The sequence below is a fragment of the Balearica regulorum genome, chromosome 7 (genome assembly GCF_011004875.1).
Source record: "Balearica regulorum gibbericeps isolate bBalReg1 chromosome 7, bBalReg1.pri, whole genome shotgun sequence".
NCBI classification, from domain to species: Eukaryota; Metazoa; Chordata; class Aves; order Gruiformes; family Gruidae; genus Balearica; species Balearica regulorum.
In genome coordinates, this window is record NC_046190.1 from 20,427,013 (window position 1) to 20,440,959 (window position 13,947).

Consider the following 13,947-nt stretch of genomic DNA (forward strand, 5'->3'; position numbering starts at 1 on the left):
TCAGATATCACTGTTATCACCACTAGGTTTCCAAGCACATAAAGGGAGAGCAGAGAAATCTCAGCAGGTACTCAGGGAGGAGGACAGGCAATCTCTCTTCACCTGTAGTTTGCTTTACCACATTACCTGGTTCTATGGGTAGATAACGTGAAATACACACTTAGTGAAAGTGCATAAGCTCCTCCTGCCCGTAAGAAGCATATGTATTAAGGGACAGAACACCACTTGTTCTGCAGGAACGGTCCACACAACAATCTCTGTTAAATGTGTCAAAAGCCTGGGACCCACAGAAACTCCAGTGCCGTGCAGTGCTGCTGAGAGCCTGCTATAGTCTCTGCTCTCCTGGAGCTGGAAGAATAGGGACTATCTTTATCCACTCATTCAGCACTCATGGGCCTGACAACTAATCAAATTACCATGGAATAACAAATCATGATATTTTAAGAAAAATGCTCATTCACGCTCCTTATCACATGGCAAATTTGATATACTAAATCCACTACTCACACCTGTATGAAAAAAGACTAGGCTAACTCATACAAGCTCATGGAAGGAAACTACATACAGGTACTTCTACAAAACAGCTGGCAAGCACTAAGTTCACTTATGATCTTACTCCACAGTAACTGAGGTGCTCATACTCTTCAACAGAGCTAAAAGCTCACTGTAGACACCATGCATTCAACTTGCAACTATGTTTCTACATTTTATTTGGAAAAAGAGCTTCAAAAACAGAACTGTCATCTGTGCAGTGCATTTCCCTGGAGTTAGGTGGCTGTAGACTGCACCACATGGACCTTCCTCAGTTCATAGGCTACGGCTGATGTAACTAGACTGGGAATATAAAATGGAGCAGTGTTTACATTCTGTGGAAAGCAAATAAGGATTTAAATTCTTTGCTTCATGAAATCCTAACATATGTTAACTGATTCAAATTCAGGAACAAAAAGGATAGTTACTGGGATATAAGCCAAGCCAACAGGATTAGATATGTAGGTGACTGGGGCCAAGTTGCAATACTATAGCAATTGCAGTACTTCAGGGGCAGGCTTTAATGAATCCAAATATGAAGTGCGGACTTTGAGTAGTCCCAGTCATATCAGGACTTTTTGTGCCATCACTGTAAGGGTCATCACCCAACCTGTCCTCATACAAATATAAGATTGGATTGAACTCTGTTTTGAAGACAGGAAAGTTTTTCATCAGTGGGGATTCCCGCAGTTGCCAAAGAACTGGGGCCTCCTACCAAAGATGAGGTGAGGGAAGTTCTGCCATAAAGCTCTCTCCAACACTCGCAGGACTATAGCTCATCTGGAAACTGAGAAAAAGGTATAGACTTGAAGGTTACCTGACAATATCCCTTGTGTTAAAGTATCCTTGCAACAGATGGGAGAGAATAGTGCAGGCCACAGTGATCCTGCAGTTACTGATTTCAGGATCATTGAAGAGGAAAATGAGCTTGGGCACCATTTGCACCTCATATGCAACTGCAGCATTCTGACATCCATCTCTGTAAAAAAAGCACAGGGACTATTAAAAGCTTTTACTGGAAAGAACCAAATTTGCTTCATTTCAGCTAAAAGGATTCTCAGATTGCACTGATACTTTGCACCTTTGGCTTCTAATGTTGCCTTGGCAACATTTCAAACACAGACAAATTGAGTATGTGTCAGCAATGGAGATCTGAAGATTTCTTTGTGTGTTCTCCACCCTTCCCATCTGCCCTCTCCCTTGGAAACTGCTAACATTTCAATGAGTTCAAAGTAAACAACATTATTGAATTTTCAAGCAGTGAGTTGGTAGTAATAAATGCTATTCTTGTAAAACTCAGCAAGGGACATAACAGCTCTGCATAGAGCTTTCTGGAACCAAAAAGAAGGAATCTAGCATCCTGCTCTACTCAGACACTTTGCCATGCTGCGTCTTTTCAGATATGTTTAACTCTAGAACAGCTGATTAAGAAAGTATACTGTTATAAAAAAGTTTTCCTTTGTTTTGTTTTGGTTTTAAACACAACTTCACTTATAATTTTTTTATTATTTATTATTTCAAACTCAATTCAAACATTCAGATTTCCCCTCCCCAGCAGACATATTAACTTTCATTGTACAGCAATGATCCATGTGAACCAGGTCACCATACAGCTTTTCCCAGTCTGGCCACACAGTTATTTCAGGGGCTGATCAAATCACTAACTCCATCCTTGAAAGAACAACATAGGAATGATTTAGTCCCAGAGTCCACTGGTTCCAACTAGGACTGGACCCTATCCACCTCACAGTTCCAGCTTCAGGTTACAGATAAGCTTCTCCCAGATGTTTCTGATTCAAACACTAGCTTGTGTACCTGGAGGACTGCAAGATCTCCACAAGATGTGAAAAAACAGCAAGGTCAAGATTTTCTGGTGCTTTCATCCAAAGCTGTAAAATAAAGGAAGGCAGAGGTTTTACTGCTTTGCTGAGCTGAAAGGACAGTAACCTGTGACAGAGAAACAGTTACAAGTAGTTCAGGGAGGATAAACATCATAAACTCTCAGTTGTTTCTGCAATGACAACCTGCAGGCACTGGAAAACCCCTGCCAGTGTGAGGAGCTGTTGCTCCTGAGCTAGCCCTTAGGAGTAGGCCCTCAAGGTCTGCAGGAACACTCCAGCTGGAAAGCTGCCTGGTGGAAAAGGAACTGGGGGTATTGGTTGATAGATGGCTGAATATAAGCCAGCAGTGTGCCCAGGTGGCCAAGGCGGCCAACAGCTTCCTGGCTTGTATCAGAAATAGTGTGGCCAGCAGGACTAGTGAAGTGATTGTTCCCCTGTACTCTGCACTGGTGAGGCCACACCTCAAGCACTGGGTTCTGTTTTGGGCCCCTCACTACAAGGACATTGAGGTCCTAGAGCGTGTCCAAAGAAGGACAACAAAGCTGGTGGAGGGTCTACAGCACAAGTCTTATGAGGAGCAGCTGAGGAAACTGGGGTTGTTTAGTCTGCAGACACAAAGGCTGAGGGGAGACCTTATCACTCTCTACAACTACCTGAAAGGAGGTCATAGTGAGTGGGTGTCTTCTCCCAAGTAAGAAGCAATAGGACAAGAGAAAATAGCCTCAAGTTGCACCAGGGGAAGTTTAAATTGTATATTAGGAAAAATTTCTTCACCAAAAGGGTTGTCAACCATTGGAACAGGCTGCCCAGGGAAATAGTTGAGTCACCATCCCTGGAGATATTTAAAAGAGGTGTAGAGTGCAGATGTGGCACTTAGGGACATGGTTTAGTGGTGGACTTGGCAGTGCTAGGTTAATGGTTGGACTTGATAATCTTAAAGGTCTATTCCAACCTAAATAATTTTATGACTCTATGAAAGTGCATGGGGACACAGAGGGGAGCCATGATGACAGAGGATCTGCCATTCCAGGAGCTACCACCTCTCCAGGTGAGCTACAGTGTGGAAGATCACCACACACCACCTCATCCCAAATCCTGGATCCAGAAGGTGCTATGAACAAACCAAACCTCATACTATAAAACCATCTTTAACACAGCCAAACCCACAAAGTAACATCAACAGTTTTACCTCGAAGTTGCAGAGAACATACTGGAATGCACTATAATTCTTGATGACGGAAGACTCAAAGCCAAGCTCAGCTGTGCCCACTAGGGAGAACATTAACTGTAAAATCCTGTTGTTTAACAGCTGTGTCTTCCTCTTCAATAGATATGCCAGCAACTGAAAAAAAAACAAACAAAAAAAAGACTTAAGTATCTGCTGAGTATAAATCTGTATTTATAAGATAATATATCTAACACTATTTTTTAATTCAAGACAAATGCAGTTTACTTGACTGTAGTAGTCATGCATGCATACATCTTACATAAGCATCATGAAGAAAGTGAAGATTTTAGTCCAGGCATAAAATTGTGTGCAGTAAGTGAAAGGGTAAGTTTTCAAAGGAGTTTGACAACTCTGAAGCATTGAACAGGAGCAAAATACATGCCATATTATGTTGAATGAAATTTACAAAAAGCAACATACAAATATAATTGTAAATAACCACAGTAGATTTTGTACACTGTTTTTCATGGCTGCATTCTTAGTTGCTTGCAAATGGTGTTAGTTTAAAAAAGTAATGTTGACTTCTTCAAATGAAAAGACATTTGTGTGAAACATTGCCAGTTTCTCAACTGAGTCTTTGATTATTCAATGGATTCCTGATACAGTGAGAAAAATGTTCAGAAAGCCACTAAATTTTAAATATGTTGGGATGAATAGATGTTCATTTGAAAACACGTATCAAGATGTTTTTATTAGTTGGCTGTTTAAAAAGATGTTTAGACATACAAACAAAGAACAAAATGACTCCATTACAACATGATGATCAGTCATGTGGAGAGAACACTATTTAGCACAAAGTCGAAAGGAACAGCTCGTACACAATCTAAAGGCTGGCATTCACCTACAAGAAAGGATTGGGCAAACAATATTTAATTATGATAAATATATTCATATGAATCAGGATCAGTTCATGAACAATTCACAAATTGGGAAAATGGAAAATTTATAATAAATCATTCATGAAGCCCTAATGTTAAGAATCTTGTTTGGAACCATCTCTGTTAAAGAGTCTTCTCTGTTCCATAAGACTCTGCTTAGCCTATGCAGCATAAACTAAATGAAACTGAACTGAAACTTCACACTTGAGCCTTAACCCAGCCAATATTACAGATATAGTGCTTAAATACAACCAAACTCTTCAGTCTGCACAGCTTTCAGGTTTGAAAGATGAATTTAGGACAGACCTAATGAGCACTTATTTATATCAGCACAATTCCTAATACACAGTGAAGACTGAGTCACAGGAATTCATTGTCAGCCCTACACTGGGCAGACTGTAAAGAGGAATCTTAGGCTGGATGAGCCAAGGGGAGGAAGCAGACCTGCCTGAGAAGTGGTGTCTTGGGGGAGGGATGAAGTTTGTTGCTAAAAGTTGAAGGGTGGGTCACTCACAAATTTGCTGCATTGGCTTACTTAGTTTACTAGATCATGTCTGACCAAGAGGCACCTGTCCTCACCTTCCCATCAGCATATATACTGTTTTAGAAGTTCCTGGAGATTGTAAGCACAGGATTTATAACACTATCCTGTATCCTTCTCTCAGAGATCTCATAAGTTCCAACCATAAGCGCTAATAGCCAGCACATCATTGGTTCATTGCCACTGACAGGTTTTGGAACAAGGTGCTCCAAGGGAAAGAATATAACCAGAATGAATGAACAAAAGAGCATCTACCTGGTATCCATTCATGTGCCTCATCAATTTTTCACTCATTGGGCTACTGTTCAGGATGGAGTTCAGGACTTTGACAGCTGCATACATGGTATGGTCATCACGGGCCATAGCAATGAGACCCAGGAGAATGGCAGGGCCTCCGATGAAGTTCAGGCTAGTAGCTGCTGGAGAGGACTGGAACACTCTTACCCCTAGGAAATCGCAACATTACTCTACCAGGAAGTTACATGGATTAAATTTGTTATTGTACAGAGAAAGGCCCTACTCTTAAAAAATATGAGATATTAAGGCATAGCGCATTTACCATATTGGCCCACAGCAACTGACCCAATAGTCCGCAAGAAACCTGAGAGGTGTGCAGCAATATTCTTAGCTAGGAATATTGGAGTTGAACTGTCCCGAGAGTTAATCCCAATCTGAAACAGATAAAAGACATCCTAAAAAACCTGTGGTAGTATGGAGAGACAAAAACTAACAAGTAGACACTCTAATACTTTAGATTTTATTACTTTTAGACTATGAAAAACATTTTTTTTTTCCTTCCAAGTTGATTGTTAGAACAAACATTGACCCAACTGAAATATCCCACAACCCCGTTACTTTGACACGTCAGTAGGCCTGGCTTGGCAAGAATGCTAGAATAGCACGTGCAAGGTCATTGTGAAAGCATTAAGAAATCAAACGGAAACAAATTATCATTAGAGCTGAAAACTATAGCTTCTTTGGCTGTTTCAAGAAAGCTTATTCACACTGTCCAATCTATTCCTCTCTACACTTGAAAACAAAACCATGAGTAGAATGGAGTTCAGGAATGGGAAGAGAAGCTAGAAAAAAAATTAATCACTGAAGGTATACAACAAAGACAAAGTCACAAATTTTGCTCTAGGAAACCAAATCAGAAACAAGAGAAAAGGTGTTTAAGACAAACGAGGGAAATTAGTGACCTCTTTGGCAATCAGCCGTCCATCTACTTCATTGTAGGAGCTCTTTATATCTTGGACCGTAGTGAGAGATGAGCACATGGCATTGATTCCAAAAGAAATCTTCTCTTCTGCCACCAGAGATGTAGGATTATGATCACTGTACTTGTCCTCACCTAAAACAAGAGAGACTATGAACTGCTGAAGGAACTCTGTATGCTCAACATGTGAGACAGGAGAGAGGCAGATGAAAGAATTCATCTCATTAAAATTAACTACAAGTAAATTCCCCAAGACTGCTGTGACCTGTTTCCCTTTCACTAGGACATGGACTTATGGCTAAGCCTCTGCACAGCTACTGCTGATTAGTGAGAAGCAATGAGATACTGGTGAGATGGGACACAACATTGCTGAAACAATTCAAACTGCTGTTCGCAACAAGGTCATAAATCCATTCGAAGGAATAAACCATAATGTTTTGGGGTTTTGTGCTGAAACTAAGTCAAAATTTCTATTAGAAAAGTTTCTTTGGGTGTTTTGATGCAATAGGGAGATGTTAGGTACCACCTTCCCTCTCTGTTCTCCTCCCTCACCTCCCACACCCCCGGAAAAAACAAGGCAGGGGGCTGGAATGTTTGGAAGAGAAAGAGATATCATTTCACAATGACAAGATCACATCATAGTACCCTGTGACTTCCCTGCATCAGAGCATTGCTGGAGTCTGATGGCTACAATCCATGATCAGTACTAAATTCCAGCTGGGAAGACCAGTGTGCAGAGAACAAAAATCCCAGACTGTATGAAGTCTCAACACTTCAAAAATAAAATCCTTCTGACTTCTATAGATAATATTTTTATTTTAGGGCTATATTACAGTATTTTTCTCTTTCAACAATCCTTTCCCATACTTGACTTGGAGATTTTTTTTTTTGTCTAGATAGACAGCATTCTGAAGGAGTATTTTCAGACAGTCTTTTCACTTTGCTTTAGGATGGAGCATCACCAGGTGAGATTATTGTGCTCTTTTCAAATAGGAGATGACGATCCCATTTCATCCCAAGCTCTAGTACAGAGTTGAATGTCCTACTTGTTCAACAAACAGTAATCAATACCTGAAATGTTTTGTCTGCCTGTTTAATAATTGAAGCTAACAGTATACTTTCGTTAAAAAGCCTCTTCATTAAATGGAATGTAACTTATTCTCTTACCCCTCTCTCCCCTGTGCTCTCTCCTACTCTGCAGGTATTTGCAATTAAAAATGATGCTTCTTTCTGCCATGTTTTTCCTGTAGCAGCCATAAATGCAGAATGTCTTAGTTAAAGCTGCTGCTTTAATATTTGTCCAACAGAAATTGCCATCTTACATCTCCTCAAGAACATGTTATCCCTCTTTACTCTCCATCTCTGCTGCTTGATTCCTGCCCTGCTTTTTCTGCCCAATGTACAGTATGTTACAAGATCCTCATGGTATCTTACTACAGTCTTGTACAACACTCAGTAATGCAGAGTTCCAGGCTTTTAGAGCAAGCTTTAGGCACAGTTGGAATACTATTAGCAGATTATAAGAAGAGAGCACTGTCCTGACAAACAGAGGTGTATACGAGAATTATTACATACCTTGAAGCTGTACTGCTTGGAAATTGCTGCAATACTGTGGGCCAAGCTTATTAATCACCTCCACGGTTCCCACAGAGATGGCTTCTTCAAACAAGTATGTAGGGCCAAGGCGCCAGGTCAAGGAGGACATCTGTTTCCAAATTCGAGGAGTAGCTATGTACCCATAGACATCAATAAAGGAAGAGGGTTCTATGGAAATACAGCTACCAGGTAAGGGCTGGAGATACTGCATCTGCAACAGAGGGAGAATTCACCTCAATACAATAGACTCAGGGTGCCTAAAGATCTTGTCCCTGGAAAGTACTGTCTGCCACCTCTCTCCTCAGTCAGCTATGCAACACAATTATCAACTACGGTTTAGAAATTGGACTTTCAGAAGAATCACAAACATAAGCATTTTGGAGAGTTCAAGCATACTTTTTGTTCAAAAAACACTGTCAAAATAATTTCAAATGTTGGCAAAGAAAAACCCTATCTTGACCCCAGACTTCTTTTTCCGGTTCTCAACTTCATAACTCAGACTGTGACTTTCCACACAGAAAATCAAGTTACAGATTGCACCTTTTTCTAGGCACCTAGAGAATAAACAGTTTGAAGAGTGTAGAGTGTCCAAGTGCATCAGTTAGCTTCAATTAAAGTGACATAGCTTAGGAAATTGGACCATTTATTTTTGGTATCAAAATAAGGATTCAACCTCTTAAATTAAATCTATTATTAGTTGGAAATTTTTTTGGTATAGGGAAACTATATTGTACTTCAGGGCTTAGCCCTGACGAACAATTTGCTGTTAGGATGAGAGACTCGCACTTACTGATATCTGAACTACTGAGATGTAGAAGATAGGGCTGGTCAATATTAGCAGGCAGGACTTGATACTTGAGTGAACAAATATTAGGTTTGATGCAACAGAGTGACTCACCCACCCCACCCCTCCCCAGCTCAACCACCCAAAAATAGCTTTTGGTATTGTTAACAACCTTTATGCAATTTTAATTTCTTACACAATCTTTTCTTCACTGTACACATCAAGATGAAGGCTTGCATCATGTCAGAGACCCTAGCACTGGGACCATCTTTTATTTACTAAATGCTTGTTTTATTTATTATGAGCTGTTTCACTGTATGTTAAACACATTTGCTGTGAATTCTTTAATCAATTGCAATGCTTAGGCCTAGTTTTATTGATGACTTTCAGTCTCATTTGAAGGAAGGCAAATTAAATTAAATTTTCATTCTTGAAATGGATATAGGTCCCAAAAGGCATTTAGAAGACAGATCATTTTTCTCAAGTATGGGAAAGAGAACATTTGGAATTAAACAGGTTGCTTTTACTAGGGAAGTATAAAACACACAAGTGAGCTTTGCATGTGTTGAGATTGATTTGAAATATGGGAAGAAGGAGGAAGAGACCAAGGTTAGAAGTTTCCATTAATAGAAGAATTCTATTCAAAAACAAAACCAAAAAAACACCACACCAACCAGAGCTGCAACAGAAATAGGCTGCATTTTCAACATTGCCAGCCTGGAGCATTCAAAATCCAAAAGTCAAATCTCAGAAATAATTTGAGATTAGCTTCAAAACCAGGAGCATGATGATAATAATGTAAACCAGGGACTCTTCTCATTTATCCTGTACATTATGAACCCTTCAGGTGCCTTGGGATTGCTTTCTTGTGATATCTCATGCAACCTGAGAAATTCACCATTTGAGAACTCTATGCAATAAGATCACAAGAAATGTGATAAGGGCAAATAATAGCTATGCCAATATTTGCAATGAACTCTGAGTTGATACCATTGAAATTTACAAATTTTCTAATTGAAACATTTCTTTTACTTCTATTAACTCAAAAAAGAAGTATTATTTTAATTCAAGAGCTATCTCATGCACTGAACTAACACAGAGGAACATCTATCTGCTCCTGAATGCTTAGAGTGCCAGTGGGAAAAAGGCTGCTGACTCATCAGCTGACTGTTCAATGGGTGTAACAGGCAGAAGACAGCTTGAAACATGCCCATGTAAGATGCTTGAGGAAATTCTATCCATCTTGGGATTCCTGCAAAGAGCCAGCCAGTCACAGAAGCTTATTTCTCTGTGACCTTTCTGCTTTACCTGGCCATTCTTCAAAAATGGAGGCTCCCTACATAACTCGTCACTTTTGCAGGTTTTAGCCTAAATTCCAAAGCACCTTCAGTTTAGGGTTCTCTGATCAGAGATGTACTTTTTATAGCTGACAACTTCTGAAAGTCTTGAGCGTAAACAGAGATCCTCAAAATCACTAGTAAATTCAGAAAATTTTGGCCTAAGGGTATGTGTTGGTTTTGCGTGGCAAGGTTTTGGTAGCGGGGGGGCTACAGGGGTGGCTTCTGTGAGAAGCTGCTAGAAGCTTCCCCTGTGTCTGATAGAGCCAATGCCAGCCGGCTCCAAGACGGACCCGCCGCTGGCCAAGGCCAAGCCAATCAGCGCCTCTGTGATAACATATTTAAGAAAGAAAAAAAAAAACAGTTAGAGAGAGCTTTTGCAGCCAGAGAGAGGAGTGAGAAGATGTAAGAACATCTGCAGACACCAAGGTCAGTGCAGAAGGAGGGGCAGGAGGTGCTCCAGGTGCCGGAGCAAGATCCCCCTGCAGCCCGTGGTGAAGACCATGGTGAAGCAGGCTGTCCCCCTGCAGCCCATGGAGGGAGGATGAGGGGGTGTAGAGATTCCACCTGCAGCCCGTGGAGGACCCCACACCGGAGCAGGTGGAGACACCTGAAGGAGGCTGTGGCCCCGTGGGAAGCCCGCGCTGGAGCAAGCTCCTGGCAAGACCTGTGGCCCCGTGGAGAGAGGAGCCCACGCTGGAGCAGGTTTGCTGGCAGGACTTGTGACCCCATGGGGGACCCACGCTGGAGCAGTCTGCTCCTGAAGGTCTGCACCCCGTGGGAGAGACCCACGCTGGAGCAGTTCATGAAGGACTGTAGCCCGTGGGAAGGACTCACGTTGGAGAAGGTCGTGAAGGACTGTCTCCTGTGAGAGGGACCCCACGCTGGAGCAGGGGAACGATGAGAGGAGTCCTCCCCCTGAGGATGAAGCAGCAGCAGAAACACCGTGTGATGAACTGACCGTAACCCCCACTCCCCGTCCCTCTGTGCTGCTGAGGGGGGCGGAGGTTGAAGCCGGGAGTGAAGTTGAGCCCGGGAAGATGGGAGGGGTGGGGGGAGGTGTTTTAAGATTTGGTTTTATTTCTCATTCCTCTACTCTGTTTTGCTTAGTAATAAATAAGATGAATTCCCTCTCTAAGTTCGGTCTGTTTTGCTCGTGATGATAATTAGAGAATGATCTCTCCCTGTCCTTATGTCGACCCGTAAGTTTTTTTTTCATTGTACCTTTTCTCCCCTGTCTAATGAAAGAGGGGAGTGATAGAGCGGCTCTGGTGGGCACCTGGCCCTCAGTCAGGGTCAACCCACCACAGGGTAAAACTGAATTTCAACAACATAACCTTGACCTACCTGCAAACTAGGTAACCCCAACTCTCAAATGAGTGGCATCACTCTAAATTGCCCTGATTATCTGCATGCTGAGGGAGGAGAGGGGAACTAGTTCAAAGCATCAGTATAAGATAACATACTTCTGAAAAGCAGCAAAAATACAGCCTAGATTGTACTGATTTCTGACTCCACTCATGCACAGTGCAGTGTGGCACATGTTATATACGCAAATCGCCATGTTTTGCGTCCCTCAGGTTAATACTGAAAAGTCATGGTAAGTGCATGGGGAGATGAAAATGAAAAGCAATGAAAGGCAAAACGTCAGGCACAAGATCTATGCAGAGAATCTTTACCTTTGCAGAGCCAAGCATCTGACCATTTATATAAGCTGACACAATGCAGTTCTTCTTTGCTTCCTTAGCAACTGTCACTGTGAGGTGATGCCACTGGCCAGTAACCAGCAGCTTGCCACAGCCAAACTGGACTTGCCCTGGAAATGGGGAGGGATTTAGGACCTCACTCTCAGGTTCCATGATATCTGTAACAGCAAAAACAGGGGGCAGTCAACAGAAAGTCTCTCTTCTCTTTCCCTGCCTCTGGAACACAACCATCAAGTGTGACACAAAGAACATGACTCTCTGTGGGTATAGAGTAATTTGGTGCTATTCTGTTCAATGTATTTAAAATACTCCCTGAAGGTCTATTATCAGGACCTGAGACTTACACAACTCTCAAGATCCCTCCAGCATACAGTGTGTCATACTCCCAAATAACATCTGCTAGTTGTCTCAATGCTGCAAAACTAGACTGAACTAGGACAAAGCTAACATATTCTAAAGAGAACCATCCCTCAGAATATTCACTGAGTTAGCTGACACAGAAAAAAATTCCTAGCAAATTCATGAGATGATAAAACTCTACATTAATTTGTAGCTTGTATGAAGAGGCAAGCTGGGATATTTAATGTCATCTAAGGGAATCAGAGCAGTCACACAATGTCAGCTGTGCATGAAAAATCCCAGCTACTATTCCCACTCCACTCCCAACCTCCTCTGCAATGTCCAATCACACTCACATTTGAAGTACCTACTGTACTCAATAAGGAAAAAAGGATAAAAGTCAACAAGGAAAAAAAAATAATAGGTTGATATGATAGAAAAGAGGAAATGAGCTGTTTGATTAGGAAGCTAGATCACTCCCAAGCTTCTCAGTCCTACTCTCCAAACCTGCTTACTGCCACACAGAACAGGCAGCAACCAGGTGGTTCAAGTCTAGCCCCAACTGCACACAACCATATAACTGACATTCAAAAGTTTTCCTTAGAATTTCTATAAGTTTCAGCATATATTGCAGGTCACAAAATAATTCTCAACGCCTACAGCAAACTTAAAACTGAAATATGACCAAGAATTACAATCATAACAGGCTGCCAGAAGAAAACTGAAGAGATTAAAAAAAAAAATCTCATTAATGTCCTGGGTACTTATAAGAAGAGGAAATTTGTTAATGAAAAATTCCTGATAATCAGAGAACACAGCACTGCACCTTGACTGAGAAGAGCCTTACCGAGTGGCTGGAATTCCACTTCTTCTGTGGAAATGACCAAAGAACGGTCCTGTGGGAAGAAGCTTACTGAAAAGCAAACAAATTCTTGCTCTGTTCTTGACATGTGCCTCACAACCGTGAGGAAACGGAGTGGGTGACTGTTGTGCACCAAACCAAACTTGCTAACTAGAAACCAGCAGGAGAGCGTCAGGCCACTTGGGGGAGGGAACATTCTGGTGCCTGTAGACAGGAAATAAAGAGGCAGTAAGGAAGTTGGTTTCCCTATGCAGACATCAGCAAACTGCTGTTTCATTTGTAGTCCAAATCATGTAAGAACCAACATTAGAATATGACGTTTAATTTCTATTCTGTTCTATTAGATTTCACTACCTATCTTCAATATTATAGAGACCGCAGATGTGAGTGTGTGCACATGTATAAATGACCTAAAACCAACTGATAAGAAATGACTACTAGATTTCCATACCATGGAGCTCATCAATTGGGAAGCACTGAGCCAGAAACAAGTTTTTTCAAAGTTCACAAAATTCAGGAAGCAAAACGTACAGCCATTTCTCAGTTCACCCAATAGAGGATTTTGATCTATATGAGAATCCCATTTCATGTTAAGTGACAGTTTCTATTCTTTCTGTGGGAGATTATCCTAAAAGCTGATGGCTCTTACCTGTTAATGTTTTCTAATCAGTTTGCTTTAAATTTGTATTGCTAATGCATCACACTATTAAAGCTGCATATGATACCGCATTTTGGTAAGCAGTCTGTGTTATACAGTTCAGAGCTGGTCTGGGACACAGACACAGAAGTGTATTGAAACACACAGCTTACTTGCTGTCATTTCTTACAGATGTTGAATGCTTTCAGTGGGGCTGCAAAGTCAGTGCTTTCAGGAAGCTGTAGGTGAGTCAAAGTGCTTACCCATGCCGATTCCTCCTGAGACAGATTGCTCTGCACTGGGTCCCATGACAGTGGCCAAGGTAGGGAGGTATAAACACCTGCAAAAGCAAGCAAGCACCCATTCATAAGAAACATAAAATCATCCCTGGAGGTCACCAGTGACTTAATACTGCAGAATCATGGTAGCAAGACAGAGTCTAGGCTATCAG

At 41.5% G+C, this 13,947-nt stretch overlaps 1 protein-coding gene across 6 annotated transcripts in view; it reads right to left on the reverse strand.

Annotated features, from left to right (window-relative positions):
• Nucleotides 1-13,947, reverse strand: part of WDFY4 (WDFY family member 4) — a 146,595-nt gene that overhangs the window by 91,666 nt on the left and 40,982 nt on the right. For all 6 annotated transcript variants that reach the window (XM_075758329.1, XM_075758328.1, XM_075758327.1 and 3 more), the window contains 10 exons: nt 13,760-13,836; nt 12,845-13,063; nt 11,632-11,816; nt 7,811-8,042; nt 6,219-6,370; nt 5,579-5,690; nt 5,275-5,465; nt 3,562-3,714; nt 2,347-2,420; nt 1,349-1,510 (listed from right to left, as the gene is read on the reverse strand). In XM_075758329.1, the coding sequence (XP_075614444.1) occupies nt 1,349-1,510; nt 2,347-2,420; nt 3,562-3,714; nt 5,275-5,465; nt 5,579-5,690; nt 6,219-6,370; nt 7,811-8,042; nt 11,632-11,816; nt 12,845-13,063; nt 13,760-13,836 (1,557 nt within the window). The remainder of the gene's footprint in view (nt 1-1,348; nt 1,511-2,346; nt 2,421-3,561; nt 3,715-5,274; nt 5,466-5,578; nt 5,691-6,218; nt 6,371-7,810; nt 8,043-11,631; nt 11,817-12,844; nt 13,064-13,759; nt 13,837-13,947) is intronic.